Genomic DNA, 23,506 nt, shown 5'->3' on the forward strand with positions numbered 1-23,506 from the left:
AAGTAAGTTCATAATGATGTGATTATGTGTCATGTCAATAAAAATACATCGTTAATCTCATCTTAATAATAATATCATGCCAACAATGAAATTAATGACAATAAAATAAAATAATTTTTTTTATGAAAACTTAAAATAGATAAAATAAATATTACAGAACCTAAAAATGAAAAGAAATTATAAGAATTAAAAAAAATAGAATTTGCTTATGTCTTTAACTATCACTTAAAGTTGTTTATAATTTTTATTTTAAATATTGGGTTGGACAAAAGAAATGATCATTGTATTCATGTTAAGAATAAATAAAACAAAACATAGTGGTAAAAAAATATAACAAATTAAATCCTATAATTTTTTTTTTGGATGAAGTATGAATATAAAAAGTAAGAGAGACAAAGTTGAAGACATCATCAAAGAATTTTTCATAAATTTCTCTATGATGACTTCAGGATAAAAATCTCATATTTGACTTCAAAACACTTGAACACATATCCTAATTAGCTAAAGTATCAATCACATGATTAGAATCATGTGACATAATTGCAAGTAACAAAGTTTAAATGTTTCTCACTAACGCTATTAAATAAAATAAGATTAATTGAAATTTATTTGTATTTGAAGTCAAGACACAGATATAATTTTTTGCTTGCATTCGAAATGAAAGAAAGCAAGGTCGTCTAAACTCTTAAAGAAAATGGTTGGAGGTAGACAGAGGTGAATGCACATATAAGCTTGTTCCCACCGTATGAATTTTTATACTTGAATATAATACTCCTATTCATATGGACATAGATGCAAAAGTTTGAGATGAGGAAGGTCACAAGCTTGGATAGGTTTGGAAGATAAATGGTTTGTGAGAATATATAAATACTAAATCAAAACATATTATTGGAAGACAGTTGAAGGACTGGCGTTGGAGTAGTTAGTGCGGTGGAAATAAATGCTATTATTGGAGGACGGTTGAAGGATTAGCGTACGTGGGGCTAGTTATTGCGGTGGGAATAAATGCTAAATTAAAACATATTATTGGTGGAAATTAGCGATGGAAATGAGTCAAGCTGCTTGTCAAGGACCTTTTGCTCGGTCTATTTAAGGCTTGGTTCGGCTTGGCTTGTTTACTATAAAGATCAAGCTCAAGCTTTTTAAAAACTTTTTTAGATAAAAAGGTCAAAGTCAAATTATAAAAAAAAGTTTGTTAAGCTTGACAAACCGGCTTGTTTAAGTAATAATAATAATAATAACTATTATCTATATCATTTTTATGGCATTATGAATGATAGGATGAAGTGACATAAAGTGTTTAGAGAGTTCACTTGCATGTGGAAAATTTTCAAAAAGAAAAAGACTCAAGTTAAAAGGATAAAGCAATCAGATTAATACTTAAAAAAAAAGGATGCTTTGTAAAAACATTTTCACACAATTTAAATATTTTTACTTGATTATCTTATTATAAATCATCTCTAATCCATATATTTTTTAATATTATGCTCTCTTTTTTCATTTTCTTTTGATATACTCCGTGTTTTAACAACTTGAATTCAATATGATTTTGTTTATCAATTATTTTTGGATTTGTACATTACTTATACTAAATTTTATAAGTTTCTTTTTTTTAGTTAGTATTTCACTATGTTTTAGAATAATTATTTGGTCAATGACGTCTTTAAGCATGCTTTTAAATAGGCTCGTAGGCCAAGTCAGGCTTTTTTGTGAGTCGAGCCGAGCCTTTAAAAAAAATTGTATGACAGGTAATGAGCGAAACTCAAGTTTTGCGTATTCAACTCAAGCCTAGTAAATCTTGGCTTGACTTAGCTCATTTTCACCCCTAGTGGGAATAGGGGCCAACTTTTAATTTTACTACAAGCACTTTAATTAGTAGGGGTGGGTAAGCGGGCTGGCCCGCCCCACGTAAGGCTCGTCCGCATAAGCCCGCATTGGTAGTGGATCGGGCCAGCCCGTCCCGCATTCATACACGGACCAAATAAATTGGTTCGCCCCTGCCCCGTGGACCCCGCGGGTCAAACGGGTTGGTACGCGGGCCTAATTTTAAAAGAATTTCAATTTCAATAAAAATACAACACGATCAAATTAAGTTCAATACAAATGTAAATAAAATCTTAACAATTAGTCAATTACATCAATAAAATAAATAATGTATTAACAAAAGAAAATCCAAACAATAAATTTAAAATATGAAACTTAAACATCTCTAACAACAAATGATTCCATAGTTGAAACAATAAAATCCTAATGGGGGCAACCCATAGACCCCGCGGGCCAAACCCACATAGTCCGCGGATTAAGCAGAACGAACCCAAAAATATGACATAACCATGGACCGTTTAAAAAAATTAATTTATTACCCGCGCGAACTGCGGTACAGTCCATGGACCTGAACCTATTTATCCACCCCTATTAATTACAGTCCATGTTTCTAATTGCGGTCCCAAACTTTCCAAAAATTACGATCACCAACTATTTTTAAAAACCTAGCTACAGAGGATAAAGTCCTTGCTTAAACATCTTCTCGGGTTTTTTTACCAAATTACATATTCTCTCTCCATTCTTTTCCTAAAATACACTACTTTGGCCTTTTATTCCCAAAGTACACCTGTTTTGGCCACTTCACGGAAGTCGGGTTCTCACACCTCGACTTTCGTTCTTCCTTTTTTTTTTATAAAAAAGTTTTTGTATTATTAAAATTAAATATTATATTATATAAAATTATTTTTAAATAATTTGAAAATTATTTATTTATTAAATTAATTTATGTAATATTATTTTATAATTTAATTTTGTTATTAAGAAAATGATATTATTAAATTTAAGTGTTTTTGTTATATTATTTAAATTATTTAAGATATTTTTTGGTGAATATATATTTTAAAATCTGAATTTTGTATAATAATATATTTATTTTAGTAAATATTTATTTTGTATAATAATCTGAATTTTAAAATTTTTAATTTAACTATTTTATTAAATATAATTAGTTTGTTTATGTTATTAGATTTAATTAAAAATGATAAAACTAAAGCTTTTAACAATTTATTTATATAAGAACATTATACTACGTCATCAATAAAATATTTAAACAATGACATTTGTCTAAGGAAAAACTAAGATGAGGATACATTAGGACAATTATTTCTGCTATGACCATGTTGCCGGCAAAGTCCACATTTTTTTCTACTTGCTCGTTCATTTTCGTCTTCGTCCATCTCAGTAGGAATGCGAGTTGAAACGGGACGACCCTTTGCAGTCCTCTTTCTCCTTGGATCAGGACCCCACTAATCTCCTTCATATTCTTGCCACATTGATTCGTGTGGCAATAAACCAAAGGAGTTGTCGTAGATGTGCAAAATGTGTTGTAAAGTGAATATCATCGGCACATAGGTCATGGGATCAACATTGACAGATTTACAGGCAGCCATGACGTGAGAACACGGTAAATGTTTATCCTGAAATTCACCACAATCACACTTTTGGGATTGTAACATTACTCTAAACCTTCCAGGTGGTCTGGGTGTTTCAAGTGGGGATTGAGTCTCGGTTATAATAAAAGTGTGATTGTGTCTGTCGAATTCATTTACAATGTGTGTATTAGATTCTTGTTGACCACTATTGATTGCATCGAAGACGACTTCAGAATACTGTGAGCCGGAGTTGATCATTTCCTGAGTTTGTCGACCTCTATTAGCAAAGAGTTGTGCGGTCTTGAAATAGGTCTCCTCAACCAATGATGACACCAGCAAATGTCTTGTGTTTTTTAACATGGAATTAACAGACTCCGACAAATTGGTAGTCATATGTCCCCAACGTTTCCCCTCATCAAAGCATTGTACCCATTTTTGTTTGGGTAATTGATCAAGCCATTCAGCTGCACTTGGCTTATTCGCACGAATATCCCCAAGATGTCGCCAGTGCATCTTCTCCGTGTATGCGTACCCTGTAAATATTTAATCAATGTATTATGTTATAAAATTTGATTGAAAGAAAATTATAACGAATAAATAAAATAGATTTTCACCAGCCAACATAAGTGGTTTCTTTAAATGTTTGCAGTTTGAGTTACCACGAAGAAAGTTTTGTGCAATGTGACACAGGCAAAAGAAATGGGATGTGTCCTGGACCCATAAGTTACTTGGGTTGTTGTAGGCACTTATAATTGAGGAGTGTCGGTCTGAAATAAGAGAAATGTTAATTTGCGGAGTAACATGTCTTCTCAAATTCTTTAGAAAAAACCTCCAAGCTGAAGTTGTCTCCCCTTCTACAATGGCATAGGCAATCGGGAAGATATGGTTAGCTCCATCTTGTGCGGTAGCTATCAACAGTGTGCCAGTATACTTTCCATAAAGCCATGTACCATCTACTTGTACAATGGGTTTGCAATATGCAAAACCATTAATGCATGGACCAAATGACCAAAAGACACGTTTAAACAATCTTTTGCTCGATACTATTTCTCCCCCCTCATACAAGGATTCTGTTTGAGCAGCGACCACAGTCCCGGGAACACAAGATTGCAAAGCTCCGAAAAGTTTTGGCAGTTTGGCATATGATTCTTCCCAGTTTCCATGAATCATCTCCAATGCTTTTTGCTTTGCTAACCATGTCTTCTTGTAGGATGGGGTATAATTCATGAACGTTTTGATCTCTGCAATCAATGTCTTGATGAAGACAGTTGGGTTTGTTTTGACAATTGGTTGGATGATCTGTGTTATGACGTGTTTGTCGAGTTGGCGATGATCTTGTCTAAGCATCGGCACGAGACAAGTGTGATGACCTCTGATACTCTTGATAATCCATTTGTTATGCCTCTTTGAATTGCATGCGCCCAAGCTCCATGTACAACCATTTTCATGTAACTTGCAGATGAAGTGTAGCCTTCTTTGGTCAGAGTAAATTGTTCTGCAATCAAAATGATTTCTGATGTTGTATTCTTTGATTGCTCGAATACATTGTGATTTGTCATCGAATGTCATGCCAACCTCGAGTACACCGACTGGTGGTTGTACATTGTGTTGCTGATAAACAAAATGGGGTCGATCAATATAGTGTAGTAGGTGGTCAAAGTTCAAGTCTACTGGACACCTAGGTTGCTGATATTGCAACAGAGGTGACGGAGGTGTCGTTGGTCTGCCAACACCCTCGTCATCGATTTGGTCATCACTTTGGTCATCGCTTTGCTGATTGATGTGATCAAAGAACTGTTGATCCTCATCCTCAGTAAAATCATCCATGTTTTCATGATGAAATCGTATAATGGGATCTTCGTTAGCAATAGGATGTTCATCTCGGTTTGATATTTGCGTTTGTGGTAGCTGTGAAGGTGGCGTAAAGGGGGATGAAGGATGGTTTTGTTGGTCAAAGGAGGTTTGTTGGCCATGAAAAAAGGAATCATTCTCGGATAATATTTGTGTGTATGAAGTATAAATGTCAAAGGGGTCTTGTGATTCAAGGTTGTTGTATGAAGATACTGGATTATTGAGGTCTATGTTGTTGTACGGTAACTGTTGTGGAGGCAGTAGTTGTAGTTGTGGACATGAGGGTTGTGGAGACGATGGTTGTGGTTGAGAAATAAGCTCAGTAACAGCATAGAATTCGGCAGAATTCAATTGTGGATTCTGGATAATTGTTTCCATCGCGCCTCTAAGATCATCATTGTCGAATAGTTGAGCCGAAATAAAACGTGTCTGACCGAGATGAATTGAAATAGGGACACGAAATAACAATTGAGCAACTTGTTCAGTTGCTCGAGTAGAAAGACGATTGTTAATTTTTCGAATGAATTGTGTAAACGTAATAGAACGACTGGCGTAAAAAAATATTGGGGTCGTACATTGGTACGTCGATCCTTGAACGGGATCATCTACAATGTGACCACTGTGGTAAATGAGGGTCGGAATTTCTTTAGGTGGAGCCATGGTGGTGCTTATGGGATATGAGTGAAAATGGTGTGAGAGTTACAAATCGAGTTTTGTTTTGTGAGAAAATTGTTGTGTGTGATATGTTGTTGTCAAATGGTGATATTATATATAGGCTGAGAAAGTTTAGTACTAGAGTTAGATTGGAAGGTTAGGTTGGGAGAGTTAGTTACGAGGGTTAGATGGGAGTGTTAGATTGGAAGGTTAGATGAAAGAGTTAGATTGGAAGGTTAGGTGGGAGAGTTAGTTACGAGGGTTAGATGGGAGGGTTAGGTGAGAGTGTTAGATTGGAAGGTTAGGTAAGATAGTTAGATCGAAAGGATAGATGGGAGGGTTAGGCAGCAAAGTTAGTTACGACGGTTAGGTAGGAGAGTTAGGTAGGACATTAAGTGCATGTGAGTAATTTAGTGTACACATGTGAGTGAACAGTATGCAACCTCACACATTAATATACATGACAGACTGTTCGTTTAATCATGATTGTTGACCGCAGTGTTCTGTATCGCATGCCAAGGTCACATGGATTGTTCAGAAACATGTTAATGGGATAAACATACGCATGTGAGTGAACAGTGTGCAACACCAAACTTCAAAGCATCTCTGAAATGATGCATATGTAGACTATTATTACTGAAGTAAATTAAAAATAACAACTTCAAAGCATACAACAACTACAACTAGATAATAAAGACGGAGAAAAACTTCAATGCAATACAACAACAAAATATGTTAAATTATTCATTCTAATTTCATGGTATTCTCCAGCTTCTGCTCCATGTCGGCCCAACTTAGGTCATTAACTTGAGTAGGTGATAATGAATTATGAACATCAACTTTAAGTTCCATACATATTACACTTCTCATATTGAGAAATGTATGAAACATGCATGAGACACCTTCTTCGTCAATAATTTGAATTGCCTTATATTGAACTTCACCATTTAATTGATATATAGGACAACGATACCAAAGGGTATTAATTATAGGCGTAACACCATTATCTGTAATTGATGACTGTATTGCAGTGATTATATTTGGCAGCGTCATTGTTGGATTCAAGAGTAACGACTTTGTGTTGTCACCTCTGAAAATTGCATTTGCACTTGAACTTTGAATGATTTCACCATTGATATAAACGTACACACAAATAGGCTTTGACCTCATTGCTAGCCCTCTCTGTTTTCTCTCACAATTTGATTAGACACAACAGTGCAAAGTATTAGGTGACATGGTAGGTTTATATATGCAATCAATCACGGGTCCATGGTTCACGTGAATTAGAATCTCGATGCATCACAGTACCACAGTCGTGTTAATGTGCTTTGGAATCTCGAGGCCTTACAACGAGACAAAATATAAATGTGGTTTGGAATCTCGAGGCATTACAATTACATTAAGTGTAATGTTGAGGCCATGCGAAATGTTGAGAACAAAGCTAATGCGGTTATCGTACGCATGTGGGTGAATAGTGTGCATGAAAATGTCATTGGTTCACGTGCATTAGAATCTCGATGCGTGACAGTACCACAATTGATGCTAATGTGCTTTGGAATCTCAAGGCCTTGCAACGAGACAATTTATAAATGTGCTTTGGATTCTCGAGACATTTACAATTACCTTATCGTACGCATGTGGGTAAATAGTGTGCACGAAAATATCATTGGTTCACGTGCATTAGAATCTCGATGCGTGACAGTACCACAGTTGATGTTAATGTGCTTTGGAATCTCGAGGCCTTGCAACGAGACAATTTATAAATGTGCTTTGGATTCTCGAAACATTTACAATTACCTTATCGTACGCATGTGGGTGAATAGTGTGCACGAAAATGTCATTGGTTCACGTGCATTAGAATCTCGATGCATGACAGTACCACAGTTGATGTTAATGTGCTTTGGAATCTCGAGGCCTTGCAACGAGACAATTTATAAATGTGCTTTGGATTCTCGAGACATTTACAATTACCTTAACGTACACATGCGGGTGAACAGTGTGCACAAAATTTTAGTGATTCACGTGAATTAGAATCTCGATGCACCACAGTACCATAGTCATGTTAACGTGCTTTGGAATCTCGAGGCCTTGCAACGAGACAAATTATAAATGTGCTTTGGAATCTCGAGGCATTACAGTTATCTTAAGTGTATTTGTGCTTGCAAAACCGAACATAGTGTAAATAATAAATAGATGAGAGGTGCATGTCAATACCACATGTGCATCACCCAACTTCAAATTTTATATCATTTGTATTCGGTTTACCATTTGACATCATTCTCATGGATGATAAACCTCTATTGCGTCATCGACATGTTCATCGTTCACGTACTACGATTAATGAGTTAATCACTTCCTATTACCATACAATACCTGAACCAGAACCACAAATTATACCATTATTATCATCTACCGGGTTCCAACATATTGCCTTAATCAAACAGTGTAAAATTGATCCTGCATTGATCACTGCATTGGTTGAACGATGGAGGCCTGAAACACATACCTTTCACCTGCCATGGGGAGAGTGCACCATCACACTCGAAGATGTTGCACTTTGTAACATCCCATTTTTTCATAAATAAATTTAAGAATTTTTTAGTAAAAATAATAAAAATAAATAAATAGAGTAAATAATAGGTCGTAAATGCTCCTAGCTATAAATAACAACATGCTAGGTTTTTCAGACAGACTCCTCAGCCTTCTTTGCCTCTCATTTTCGTTTTTCTCCTTCTCCTCTCAAAACCCTTTCTTTTTCCCGCAGCCCACAAAACTTGTCTCAGAAAAACGATGATCTCGGACTCATTAACCGTTGGATCGTCGTGAAATTTGAGCACCACATTCGCAACCCAATTTCGAGCATTCTCACCATTAGGAATTGCAAAATCATGTCTGACCTTAGAGGAAAACCCTTCGCATTGTAGCTTTTTATTATCCCGCAGAAACCCAAAACTGTCTCGGTAAAACTACGATCCTGGTTTCGTTAACCGTTGGATTTTCATGAAATTTGGATATGTTGCTCGAAATTCAATTTCGCACACTCTAACCGTTGGGATTTGCGAGATAATATTCGTAGTGGGAGAAAAAGGAATCGCATGGAGACAGTACAAGCGGAGTCTTCAATCTCTTCTCCGTTTCTCTGACGTTTGAGAATTCTATCGGAGCAGTCGGAGGAAAAACTTGAGGAATCTCAAGGAACCGCTATAGATGCCGCTATCGTTGTCGGAAGACACGTGAGTCCGCTTAGAGGTAAGGGATGAGTTATTCACAATTGGGAAATAGTGAGAACATGTATAGGGATTCTTAGAGATATCAATTGGAAAGGGTTTTTGGGTGTTTTTGCAATTTCATTTTATCCTTATAATTATTACAGTGAATTATATATGTTTGACAAACCAATTGTTGTGAAATTGATATGCTATTATGTTGAGCATGAATCCTATAAATTGAGTACTTTTTCTAATTAATATGAATTGATGAAATAAAATAAGGAGAAATTTAGAGAGAGATATTGATTTTGTATTTTCTCTTTTTCTTGTGCATTGAAAGCTTACTTTGAAATTTGTGATTCAATATGATGTATGCCAGTTTATAGATATAGAGGTAGCTATTTATATTAATAATTTATGTAAATAATATTGTAGAGTGTTGTAGTATGATTCCAAAAATTATTAAGTGTTGGAGTTTGAGAATATTATGGTTAAATTTCATGAACATGTGTATGTTGTACCTTATGAATATCATTGACAATGTTATGAGATGGTTGATGTGATGTTATGAGATGTTAAAGTGTGAACATGATATTCGATTGTGAATAAGTGGATGTGTTAACACTTGATGTTACATTAATTATATCGTGAGCTATGAATTATACAATAACTCGACCAGTGTTTATGCGCAGTGTTAAAGAGAAAGTGTAGGTTCCTAGTTAGGAACCAGTGTTAAATTGTAGCGCAATTGTGTTAAACATGTTTGAAACATGAGTGTGAGGTCGTGGTATTGTATAATTCATGAGCAGTGCTTATAAATGAAATATGTGATGAATTGTGGAATGATATGTTGCCTTGAGATTATAATATTGTTATTGAGATTGAGTAAAAGTGTAAAGTAGAACAGGTGTTGAATTGTGAGATATGTGAAAACATGTGATGGTGGATTGTAACATTATGAGATGTGAAATTGTGAATGAGTTTTGGTTGTGAATAAGTGTGTGATTAACTCTTGATGTGACATTATTTGTGTTGTAAGCTGTGAATTGTACAATAACCCGACCAGTGTTATCTTGAGAAAAGTGTAAATGCGCAGTGTTAAAGAGAAATTGTAGGTTTCCTATTTAGGAACCAGTGTTAAAGAGAAAGTGTAGGTTCCTATTTAGGAACCAATGTTAAATTGTAGCGCAATATGTTGTACGTGCTTAAGACACGAGTGTGAGGTCGTGGGTATTGTATAATTCACTAGCAGTGTCTGTGTGTTAAAATGATTTTAGGGGTTGGACCTGAATCAGGAGGGAGAGGCCCTGACGGACTCTTCGGAGTGTAGGCCTTGGGGGTCACCGGGTTTGAGTGCTCCTTTAAGCCTATGCTGATCCCATATGGTTGGAGCATTCTCGCAAAACATCGTGACCCTGACTGGTCTCCCTATGATCTTACTTAGTGAGAGTGACCTGGCAAACCCATTATGTGGTGTGTCTTGTTATGTACTCCTAAGCGCCCCAGGGTGGTTTTTCACTAACATGGTACCACATTGCATATAGGCTTGAGTCTTAGCATAACTGTCTCATGCGCTTGCTAATTGTTTATTATGAAATTGATGTGTTATTATATCTTGATCAGAGAATGTGATTTTTGTGTAATGTGATTGATGATTGAAAAGTGTGATTGATGGATGAAAAGTGAACTTTGAATGACAAAGTGGTGGAATTACGTGAATTACGTGTAAGTAAATTTTATTTAGTGATATGTATATCTAGTTGTCTTGTTTCTCTATTAGTTAGGAATGTGATAACTCACTCCCCGTGTGTTGTTTGTATTTGGATCATGTGATGATCTTGAACTTTGTGTTCGGGGGAGCAGACGACTAGGTGAATTGCTTTAAGGAACATTATGCTGAAGGGCGTCGAGACACAACGCTCTGATAGAATGTGACAGTGGGACATAAGTTTTTATATTAGTGGCATGATGTTAGTCTATTTTATTTTATTTCACTGATTTAATAAAATATCTCTGTAAATTTTGATGGCCTTATTTTGAGCCAAATATGTTTCAATAAGTTTTAATTGATAATAGTGAAGTGAATGTGAACCTTTTACCCGTGTGAATTTGGTTACCAATATTTTTATATATTTTGTTTATTTATATATATGTCGGGGTAGAGGGTGTCACACACTTCATCTAGGCATTAGAGTCGATGGTCGTGTTGTGGCTGGACCTAGCTTCTTACATTGGGATGAGTTATGCCACGAGTTACTAGGGGAAGTCCCTCCCGAAAATGCACGTAAAGGAGCCGCACTGAAGCTAACATGGTTGCTAAACATGTTGCGCACACCATTGCCTGAAGAACCAACAACGCACCAACTACAATGCAGGTGTAGAGCTTACATAATGTACATGATTGATGGTGCTTTAATTCCTGATAAATCTGGAAATAGAGTTCATTTAATGTATTTGAACCTATTACGTGATTTGAACAACACAAAAAAATATAATTGGGGTTCGGCTTGCTTAGCAAACCTGTATAGAGAACTATGTCGAGTATCATCGGAGGTTGGTAAATCTATGGGTGGTTGTGTCATACTATTGCAGTCATGGGCTTGGTACCACATGCCTTTTATTGCACCAAGAGTCCCACGACCGGAAACAACTTTTCCACTGGCTAAAAGGTTATTTACATATAGTGAAATGTAAATTTTTTTATTTCAATGACGTGTATTATAACATTACAATGAATACGGATTATGTATGTTTTACATTTTAGATGGAGTGGTGGTAGATTAGAATATAGGGCCACACCGCATGGTGACTTAGTCAGATATAGGTCTCGTATAGATCATGTGGAGAGCCATGAGGTATGATACTATCATGATCTGCACCTTAAATATAAACATACATACTAACATGTTGCCTTGTTGGCATATATTTTAGTTTTCTTGGATCCCATATAGAGGATTTGAAGAACACCTACCCAGACGTGCATATAGAGACATGGAGATTTGGTCTGCATGTACTGCAATTATTTGTTTCTCGATTGTCGAATGACATCAAACAAATCGAGTGAAGCTACAGTTTGGACTACAACAAGATATCCCTGTTGATCCCATGAATCTTGATTTACTTCACCAAATTGACATGCGAGGCAATCATTACACTGATTGGATGGAATATCATGCGGAGTGGATTAATATCTGGAAAAACAAACACAACGATATTTTAGCTGGGCAATGGGTTGAAGGAATAGTGACACATACACCAGCGTACATGGAATGGTATAGAAAAAACACTACTTTGTTCTTGTCTGTTGAACAACAACTACATGATCCGCTCACAACAATTACACAAAATGTTGCAAGGTCAGGTGTTGAACAAACACATTTTGAAATTCTACATCCTTAGTCAATGTATTCTACTCCTTCACCTGTTCATCAAACTTTTGGCCACACTGGCGAGTCAGTCACCGCAACCACCCATGAATGGATGAACGATTTATTTGGCGTCGATTTCAATACACCAAATTCAGCGGCATCATATTTAGCTACTTTACAACAGTTCGATGCACCGCATTCGTTTGGAGAACAAGGTCAAAGTTCTTCAGCTGCAACAACCAACATTGAAAATACTAACATAGAACAACAACATGATCATGACGTGGAAGAACCAGTCATACTGGAAAGAAGAAATCCTCGACGTAATCGGCGTCCACCACCTTGTGGGACTGGTCATCGTCTTGGTCATTGAAGTATAAAATGTTGTGATAATGGGATCAAATATGTGTAAGTACCCCTGTAACGGCATCATCAAATATGATTTGGACCCTTGCAATTATGCTTAAGAGCCCATGTTCTGCATTTTTTTAAAATTATGTCCAACACATTAATGATGTTTGTGACTCATTTTTTCTATAGTTTGAACGTCAGAGAATCCAACAAAAATTATTTAGTGCACCAGTTCCATCGACTAACACCTCAAAATACAAGTACAAAATAAAAAAAAAACTATGATTTGGACCCTTGCAACTATGCTTAAGAGCCCATGTTCTGCATTTTTTTAAAATTATGTCCAACACATTAATGATGTTTGTGACTCATTTTTTCTATATTTTGAACGTCAAAGAATCCAAAAAAAATTATTTCGTGCACCAGTTCCATCGACTAACACCTCAAAATACAAGTACAAAATCAAAAAAACTATGATTTGGACCCTTGCAACTATGCTTAAGAGCCCATGTTCTGCATTTTTTTAAAATTATGTTCAACACATTAATGATGTTTGTGACTCATTTTTTCTATAGTTTGAACGTCAAAGAATCCAAAAAAAATTATTTTGTGCACCAGTTCCATCGACTAACACCTCAAAATACAAGTACAAAATCAAAAAAACTATGATTTGGACCCTTGCAACTATGCTTAAGAGCCCATGTTCTGCATTTTTTTAAAATTATGTCCAACACATTAATGATGTTTATGACTCATTTTTTCTATAGTTTGAATGTCAAAGAATCTAAAAAAAATTATTTTGTGCACCAGTTCCATCGACTAACACCTCAAAATACAAGTACAAAATCAAAAAAATTATGATTTGGACCCTTGCAACTATGCTTAAGAGCCCATGTTCTGCATTTCTTTAAAATTATGTCCAACACATTAATGATGTGTGTGCCTCATATTTTCTATAGTTTGAACGTCAGAGAATCCAAAAAAAATTATTTTGTGCACCAGTTCCATCGACTAACACCTCAAAATACAAGTACTAAATCAAAAAAAATTATGATTTGAACACTTTTTCCATAATAATAACGTCAAAAACTTCAAAAAAATAATATTCGTGACACACTGCAATTTTCACAAATCAATTTTTTTTACTCTGAAATTATAATGGACTTCTGCTGCATCAATTATCAGGGATAAATCACAGTCGAAATTGACAACACTCGACAATTTCTATAGGTCTCTAAAAAAATATCTCACCAGTAAAACTTACATGACATGCACTACTCAATTTTTTTTCACTCTGCTAATTATAATGGACTTATACTCCATCAATTACCAGAGATAAATCACAGTTAAAATTGACAACACTCAGCAATTTACACACGTCTCTAAAAAAATAAATGTCGCACTAGTAAAACAGACATGACATGGACAACTCAATTTTTTTCACTCTGATAATTATAATGGACTTCTACTCCATCAATTACCAGGGATAAATCACAGATGAAATTGACAACACTCGGCAATTTTCACACATCTCTAAAAAAATTAATGTCGCACCAGTAAAACTGACATGACGTGGACAACTCAGTTTTTTTTCACTCAGTTGTTTTTTTCACTCAACAATTTGCACATTATGGACCCTTGTAAATATGCTTAAGTGTTCATTTACTCGTTCATCTAAATGCACAGTTAACTAGTGACTCACTCAATTATAACCAAATTCTATAAATACCACTACAGCTAAAGACATTCGTAACAATTTCAAATTTTCATCTCAATCCCTACCACAATATGTCACCTAACTGCATATGTTTGTGTTTACTACGACGGCCAAATTTGCAATACTAATGAGGGCACCACCTTCGTTAGTAACAACACAAAAACTTTCATGGTCGACAAGGTCATAACCTTTACACAATTGCTTGAACTTGTTCACCAAAAACTAAACATTGACCCAAAACAACATATCCAACATCTCCATTTTCGGTGCCCTATATTTGAGTCAGGACAACGTTATATGTACACATCTTTTATTCTGCGAGATGATGCTGATGTTCGACAAATGTTCAACATTTTTTACAATAACCCATCACTACCATTTGTGGAGTTATTTGCCATAATCTGTCACAATAATGACCCACCAGGCAACCAACATGGCTCAACCTCTAATCTTGAGGACTTAGGTGAATACGAGACTTGTTGGCTCAAAAACCATGATAGTGATACAGACTCCTCTTCCGGGCCCGAAGGAAGTAACCTGTCTCCATCCCACGAACCTATATTTCTTCTTTGAGATTTTCATGTAATGTCTTATGTCTGTCTTCAGTTATCACTTTACGTATTGAAATAATTTTTCCTTTAAATTTAAATTAGCAATTTTCAGTTTACCCACTTTTACTGCAGTAGTTGACATGGTAACATAACTGTCAAAATTCACAATACTTTGTCATTTACACTACACTGTTTTTAAAAATTCAATGTCTCATCGACAAAACTGACATGAAATGGACAACTCATAATCTCTTTATTCACTCTAAAAATAACTATGGACGTTTGCTGCTTTAATTACAAGGAAAAAATCACAATCCAAATTGACAATACTCTGCAATTTGCATACGTCTCTAAGAATTAAATGTCTCACCTGCAAAACTGTCATGAAATGGACAACTCATAATCTCTTTATTCACTCTGAAAATAACTATGGACGTTTGCTGCTTTAATTACAAGGGAAAAATCACAATCCAAATTGACAATACTCTGCAATTTGCAAACGTCTCTAAAAATTAAATGTCTCACCTGCAAAACTGTCATGAAATGGACAGCCCGTCATCTCTTTATTCACTCTGAAATTCATCATGAACGTCTGTTGCTTTAATTACATGGGAAAAATCACAGTCCAAAATAACAACACTCTGCATTATGAGCTGTCCATTTCATGTCAGTTTTACAAGTGATACATTTAATTTTTAGAGACGTGTGCAAAACTGACATGAGATGGACAACTCATAATCTCTTTGTTCACTCTGAAATTATAATGGACGTCTGCTACATCACTTACTAGGGAAAAAGAAACATTGGATTCCAATACACATCAACGTGACAGAATACTCATACAACTATAAATAACACAACACAGACACAATACAAACACACAATCTCACACAACATAATTTCACAAACCAAATTCAATCTTATTACTATGTCATTTTGGGAGAAACAAGCAGTCAGACCATTACTAACTCCAGATTAGCTTTCATTTTTCCAAATGGATCAATCAGTTACAACCAAACTGGTGTTTATTTTCAAAGTCTTATTCCAACACCAATGCGAGTTCCTAACAACTGTTCTTTTGATACACTCAAGCGTAGAATGCACAACACCCTTCAACTAACCAACGATCAATTACTGGATGAAATCTACTACCGACAGCCATTCATAGATGCAGGTCAACAATATTTTTTTCAATCTTTACAATTGAAAAATGATGATGATGTTTACACAATGTTAATGTGCAATGACCAATACTCGTGTGTTGGCCCTATAGAATTATTATGTACCATTATTAGAACACCGGATGCTATACTCAATCTGCTTCAATCAATCATCACTCCTACTCATGATGCAATTATGTATTACAACGGGAAGTGGAACATACCACGTCAAGGTGAGTTTTTGGGTTACTCCTTTACTGGAACTAATCCAATAAGATTTGACATTCCTTCGGGATGTGGCATGGAGAAACTCAAGGATTTAATCAAACAAGTTGCACCTACAGGGGTTCCCCCTAATGGAATTCACGGATCACAATTGGTTAGACGATTATTCTTTCGACAACCAGGTCATTCTAAGTATTCCGAAAATTTGATTGAATATGACATAACAGAATTGAAAAATGATGAAGACGTGCTAAAAGTGTTAGCACAATCCAACTATTGGAAACGATTCTGCACAATAGAAATTTTGGCTATTTTTAGCAAACCAGTAATCTAAATAGAAGAAGACATGTATTCTGCACAACATATCTCATATCCTCATTAGTTTTGTTATGTTTGCATTGTAAGTGTAATTTTTAATATGTTTCATTATTGTCGAGTATCATTTCAATGACTGTAATTTGAGTATTTTGTCTATGACTGATTTGTCATATATTTTTTTGTGGTGTTTTTTTACTGTATTTTAATACTACTAACTAATTTTATTATTTTTTAATTACAAAAACATACAAAAATTAACAAAATATAAATTTAACTACACAATTACATATAACATAAATAAAAAATTATACTCTAATTTTATCCAATTTTATATTTTTCTTTATATGTATATTTCTCTTTACAAAAAATTATAAAATAATATTACATAAATTAATTTAATAAATAAATAATTTTCAAATCAATTAAAAATAATTTTATATAATATAATTAAATTAAAAATTTTAAAATTCAGATTATTATACAAAATAAATATTTACTAAAATAAATATATTATTATACAAAATTCAGATTTTAAAACATATATTCACCAAAAAATATCTTAAATAATTTAAATAATATAACAAAAACACTTAAATTTAATAATATCATTTTCTTAATAACAAAATTAAATTATAAAATAATATTACATAAACTAATTTAATAAATAAATAATTTTCAAATTATTTAAAAATAATTTTATATAATATAATATTTAATTTTAACAATATAAAAACTTTTTTATATAAAAAAAATAGAAGAACGGAAGTCGGGGTGTGAAAACCAGACTCCGGTGAAGTGGTCAAAACAGGTGTACTTTGGGAATAAAAGGCCAAAGTAGTGTATTTTAGGAAAAGAATGGAGAGAGAATATGTAATTTGGTAAAAAAACCCATCTTCTTGCCTATAAATAGACCCAAATAATGTGAGGTTCCATACTCCAAAATCCACATCTAGCAGCAAATTATGGAATCCCATGATGAAGAGCATGCTGCCAAACTACTTAGAGCTCAAACCCACATATGGAATCACATATTTAGCTTCATAAACTCCATGTCCCTTAAATGTGTGGTTGACTTAGGCATACCAGATATCATACACAACTATGGCCAACCCATGCCACTCTCAAACCTCATTGCTTCACTACCAATCCACCCATCCAAAACTTGCTTCGTCCATCGCTTGATGCGAATCATGATCCATTCTGGCTTCTTCTCTTTACAAAATCATGACTTGGAGAATGAGCTAGAAGCCAAGTATGTGCTAACCGATGCATCTGTACTACTGCTTAAGAACCATCCGATGAGTGTGACACCTTTCTTGCATGCCATGCTTGATCCAATTTCGACAAATCCATGGAATCAATTTTCTACTTGGTTCAAAAATGGTGACCCTACACCATTTGAAACGGCACATGGGAAGATGTTTTGGGATTATGCTGGCGCTGATCCGAAACTTAATCACTTGTTCAATGATGCCATGGCAAGTGATGCTCGATTTGTCACTAGTTTGGTGATTGAGAAATGTAAGGGAGTGTTCATGGGATTGGAGTCATTGGTTGATGTTGGGGGAGGCACAGGGACCATGGCAAAAGCCATTGCTAAATCATTCCCTCGGGTGGAATGCATTGTGTTTGATCTACCACATGTTGTTTCTGGCTTGAAAGGAAGTGAGAACCTTAAATATGTTGCAGGGGACATGTTTGAGGCAATTCCTCCAGCTGATGCCATTTTGTTAAAGGTAAATCACTATTCACATTCAGAATACAATTTTACATTCATACCATTAACACCCAGTTTTTATACTTGAGTGATGTCAAATTTTAAAGAATTAAAGCAAATAATTGATCGATTGGAAAAAAAAATGAACGATTTTATGATCATTGATCACTTGAAATAACTTCAAATATATATATGTATATTGTTCACTAAGCTAGTAAGCTAGCACCAGCTAGTAGTCCAACTACATATCTGCCACTATCATACCAAATCAGACCAACTAAGTGGTCTATATGGCTTGTAATAATTAGTACTAGTTTACTAAGTGGGTACGTAAAGTAACTAGCATATGATTATTTGAAAAGTAAATCTCTGCTCATATTCTAGAAAAAATAGTTATAGATCTCTTCAAATTTGACTTTTCTTTTTTCTGAAGTATTGACTATATGTTGCGGTTAAAAACATTACATGATGTGCCAATTCATTCTACCAAGCTTAATATGAATGCAAGTCAATATTTTATGATTCTGATCGGTGTGTTACTTTGAATGACAAAGCAGTGGATATTGCATGACTGGAATGATGAGGAGTGTGTGGACATATTGAAGAAATGCAAAGAGGCCATAACGAGGAAAGGCAAAGAAGGGAAGGTGATCATCATAGACATGGTGGTGGAGAATGAGAAGAGAGATGATGAATCAGTTGAAACACAGCTCTTCTTTGATATGCTGATGATGGTGTTGGTCACTGGAAAAGAGAGAAGCAAGAAAGAATGGGCTAAGTTGATTTCCTCTGCTGGTTATAACAACTACAAGATAACTCCAGTCTTGGGCTTAAGGTCTCTCATTGAGATCTATCCATAGTAAGTTAATGAGATGTGCCAGCACTCTATCATTCATATATGTTAGGGCTATAATTTTTCTGTTTCGATTCATGAGTGAATGTTGGATAAGTAACAATAGCAATAGACTGAACTCTCTTCATCATAGTTGTGTTGTTGGAACAGTACTGTCAAGAAAGGAAAAAAAAAAAAGATCTGAGGAAAAGTATAGTTTGCGTGGTATATATAGCAGGTGAAGAAGAAAAGGAACACGTGGTTAAAGAGCACAGTGAGAGTTTAGCAATTACTCTTTTTTTGGTAACTGAATTTGCCTTGTATTAGATTTGGGAAGAACTAAGTTTGTGAGAGTTGTTATTGAATAAGATTGTTTCTAAAGGGTTTGATAAAGGTATAATGGTTTATCTAAATACATTTCTCTATTTTAATATTTTAAGTTCTTAATGATGTGATTATGTGTCATGTCAATAAAGATACATCATTAATCTCATCTTAATAATAATGTCATTTTCGGCAAATTTCCCCATCTGGGGTACTTTTAAAAAGTATTTCCCCAGATGGATTCTTTTGCTTTTATTTCCGGCAGGGGGCACTTTTGTACGTGAATAGTGTGCCATGCAGGATCCAAACCGCCATTGCCAATGGCGAGTTTGGTGTCACTGAGCAAGTCGCTAATGGCACTGGCGATACGTGCCTAAACCGCCATTACAGCTGGCGATTTGTACAATCCATAGGGAACCGCCAGTCAAATTGGCGAGTTCCATGGTCTGACGGCAGCTACGCCTTTTCCAGTTGCTAGGTTGCAGGAGGTAACAGGTTGCAGGAGCTTTAAAGGGGAGTTGCAACTGCCATTGGCGAGTTGCCTGGAAGTTGCAACTCCCATTGGCGATTTAGGGCACAAAATAGCCATCACCAGTGGCGATTTTATGCTTATATATACGTTTCAGCTGTATGTTTTCTGAATGCATAAGGAGTAGCAGAAATAGCTTAGACGAAGAAAGGCTTTGAGTTTTCTGAATGCACAAAGGAGTTTTGAGTTTTTTGAGTGTTTAGGGTATAGTTTTTGAGTTTTCTGAGTGCTTAAATTTCTGTCAGTGCAGGCTTTGAGTAAATTACCATAACACAAATAAACTTAAAATACTACCTAAAATAATCTACAAATAACAAAATTAAAAATTAAATAGCTACAAAAATTTAAATAAATTATCATATTAAAATACATAATAAAATTATAAATTGTTACACGTACATAAATTTTACACAAAAAAAACTTTATTTACTAACTAAAATACTCTATACATAACAAATTTAAATATTAAAATACGTACATAAATAAATTTAATTAAATGACCATATTTTTTTTTACAATTATTAAAATTTAAATTAAATAACAAATATTATACATAAAAAAATGGTATTAAATCAAAAAAATTTCATGGAAAAAAAAATTTAAAGAACGTATATATAAAATTAATAAAGTATCATATATTTCAATAAAAACTATAATTCAATAAACTAAATAATATTCACATTCTAACTAAAATTAACGTACAAATAATTTTATCACAAATAATAACATACAAATTTTAAAAATCTTAACAAAATTATATTAATAAATCACTAACGTACAAATAATAATATACCAACTAAATCATATTTAAACATACTACTTAAATTTTAAAAGTTTTACCATACATCAACAAACTTAGCATATCTAAAACAATTAATAAAACTAACCTAACCTAACAATTAATAAAACTAACCTAACCTAACTTACCATATCTATAATTAATTTACAAAATTATAAATAAATTATATTATCAAATTAACTAAAACTAACCTAACTAATATTATCAAAATTATATTTATAAATCAACTAAAACTAGCCTAACTAATATTCTTAAAATTATATTTATAAATCAACTAAAACTAACCAAACTAATATTATCAAAATTATATTTATAAATCAACTAAAACTAACCTAACTAATATTCTTAAAATTATATTTATAAATGAACTAAAACTAACCTAACATAAACCTAACCTAAACAATATTAATATGTTAACTGAAATTATTTTAACACATGTATATATAACAGAAAAATATAGGGCAAACAACATTAAAAAAAAATTAACTTACCGGAAGCGCGTATTAAGAATAGCAATCCAAAGCACGTATGGAGAATACACAGTGTAGTGTTAGGACAGCGGAAGTAAGATTCAAAACTTCACCTACAATAGGTAAAAAATTTCTCAATTAAAACTGAAATATAAATTAAACTTAACTTAATATATATAACACAAAAAATTTTAAAATTTTCAGTTAACATAATACTTACAAAAACACCTAATACCAACAGAAGAAGAAACAATGCAATGGAAGCTCAATATCTCGTGTGAGGAAGATAAGCAGAAGAAGATAACCAATGAGGAAGATAAGCAGAAGAAGAAGAAGAAGAAAGCATGCATAAGAAGAAGAAGAAAGCATGCATACGAAGCATGCATATCTCGCGTTTTATAAAAAAAATTTTGAATCCCTGCACCTGCAAATCGCCTGCACCAATGGCGATTTCCTCTCTGCAAATCGCCTGCAACAATGGCGATTTCCTCTCTGCTGCACTGCCATGGCAGGAACTAGGCCTGCTGCCCTCAGTTATTGGAACTCGCCAGTTTGACTAGCGGTTCCCTATGGCTTGTGCATATCGCCAGCTCTAATGGCGGTTTAGGCACGTATCGCCAGTGCCATTAGCGACTTGCTCAGTGACACCAAACTCGCCATTGCCAATGGCGGTTTGGGTCCTGCATGGCACGCTGTTCACGTACAAAAGTGCCCCCTGCCGGAAATAAAAGCAAAAGAACCCCATCTGGGGAAATACTTTTTAAAAGTACCCCAGATGGGGAAATTTGCCGTCATTTTCACAATGAAATTAATGAGACTAAAATAATATAAAAAGAATTTTATGAAAACTTAAAATAGATAAAATAAATATTACAGAAACTAAAAATGAAAAGAAATTATAAGAATTAAAAAAAAGAATTTGCTTATGTCTTCAAATGTCACTTAAAGTTGATTATATTTTTTATTTTAAATATTGGGTTGGACAAAAATATCATTATATTCATGTTACGAATAAATAAAGCAAAACATAGTGGTCAAAAAATATAGCAAGTTAAATCCTATAATTTTTCTTTTGGATGAAGTATGAATATAAAAAGTAAGAGACAACAAAGTTGAAGACATCATCAAAGAATTTTTCATAAATTTTTCTATGATGACTTAAGGATAAAAATCTCATATTTGACTTTAAAACACTTGAACACATATCCTAATTAGCTAAAGTATCAATCACATGATTAGAATCATGTGACATATTGCAAGTAACAAAGTTCAAATGTTTCTCATTAACGCTATTGAATAAAATAAGATTAGTTGAAATTTATTTGTATTTGAAGTTAAGACACAGATATATTTTTTTGCTTGCATTCGAAATCAAAGAAAGCAAGTTCATCTAAACGCTTAATGAAAATGGTTGGAGGTAGACAGAGGTGAATGCACTTATAAGCTTGTTCTCCGAGTATGAATTTTTATACTTGAATATAATACTCCTATTCATGTGGGCATAGATGCAAAAGTTTGAGATGAGGAAGGTCACAAGCTTGGATAGGTTTGGAAGATAAATGGTTTGTGAGAATATATAAATACTAAAGTAAAACTTATTATTGGAAGCCAGTTGAAGGATTGGCGTCGGAGTAGTTAGTGCGATAGAAATAAATGCTATTATTGGAGGACGGTCGAAGGATTATCGTACGTGGGGCTAGTTATTCCAGTGGGAATAAATGCTAAATTAAAACATTATTGGAAGACAGTTGAAGGATTGACGTCGTAGTAGTTAGTACGGTGGGAATAAATGCTATTATTGGAGGACAGTTGAAGGATTAGTGTACGTGGGACTAGTTATTGCGGTGGGAATAAATGTTAAATTAAAACATATTATTGGAAGACAGTTGAAGGATTGGCCTCGGAGTAGTTAGTGCGGTGGGAATAAATGCTATTATTCTTATCATAATAATATTGTCATGCAAACAATGAAATTAATGAGACTAAAATAAAATAAAAATAATTTTATGAGACTT

The 23,506-nt window shown here is 34.1% G+C and overlaps 2 protein-coding genes and 1 long non-coding RNA gene across 3 annotated transcripts; 1 reads left to right on the plus strand and 2 right to left on the minus strand.

The window, feature by feature from the left end:
• Positions 1–3,026: 3,026 nt before the first annotated feature.
• Positions 3,027–5,938, minus strand: LOC114384666. The gene is made up of 2 exons (XM_028344379.1): positions 4,031–5,938; positions 3,027–3,949 (listed from the first exon to the last, which is right to left on the minus strand). The coding sequence occupies exons 1-2, from the start codon at positions 5,925–5,927 to the stop codon at positions 3,291–3,293; spliced, it is 2,556 nt and encodes an 851-aa protein (XP_028200180.1). The 5' UTR covers positions 5,928–5,938; the 3' UTR covers positions 3,027–3,290.
• Positions 5,939–14,175: 8,237 nt separating this feature from the next.
• On the minus strand, positions 14,176–23,025 carry LOC114383378. The gene is made up of 3 exons (XR_003660497.1): positions 21,712–23,025; positions 21,513–21,604; positions 14,176–16,630 (listed from the first exon to the last, which is right to left on the minus strand). It is a non-coding gene; the product is annotated as an uncharacterized LOC114383378 (long non-coding RNA).
• Positions 17,749–19,762, plus strand: LOC114383377 (probable O-methyltransferase 3). Its single transcript, XM_028343042.1, has 2 exons — positions 17,749–18,556; positions 19,095–19,762. Exons 1-2 carry the CDS (start codon positions 17,783–17,785, stop codon positions 19,395–19,397), a joined length of 1,077 nt encoding a protein of 358 aa, XP_028198843.1. The 5' UTR covers positions 17,749–17,782; the 3' UTR covers positions 19,398–19,762.
• Positions 23,026–23,506: the final 481 nt, after the last annotated feature.

This window comes from Glycine soja, chromosome 14, assembly GCF_004193775.1.
Source record: "Glycine soja cultivar W05 chromosome 14, ASM419377v2, whole genome shotgun sequence".
In the NCBI taxonomy this organism is placed as follows: domain Eukaryota; kingdom Viridiplantae; phylum Streptophyta; class Magnoliopsida; order Fabales; family Fabaceae; genus Glycine; species Glycine soja.

Bases quoted from the DNA above. Each gene is read 5' to 3' on its own strand.
- LOC114383377 (XM_028343042.1), top strand. From the start codon at position 17,783: ATGGAATCCCATGATGAAGAGCATGCTGCCAAACTACTTAGAGCTCAA. The intron at 18,557-19,094 runs GTAAATCACTAT...ATGACAAAGCAG, and splicing joins CTGATGCCATTTTGTTAAAG to TGGATATTGCATGACTGGAA.
- LOC114384666 (XM_028344379.1), bottom strand. From the start codon at position 5,927: ATGGCTCCACCTAAAGAAATTCCGACCCTCATTTACCACAGTGGTCAC. The intron at 3,950-4,030 runs GTGAAAATCTAT...AAATATTTACAG, and splicing joins GAAACCACTTATGTTGGCTG to GGTACGCATACACGGAGAAG.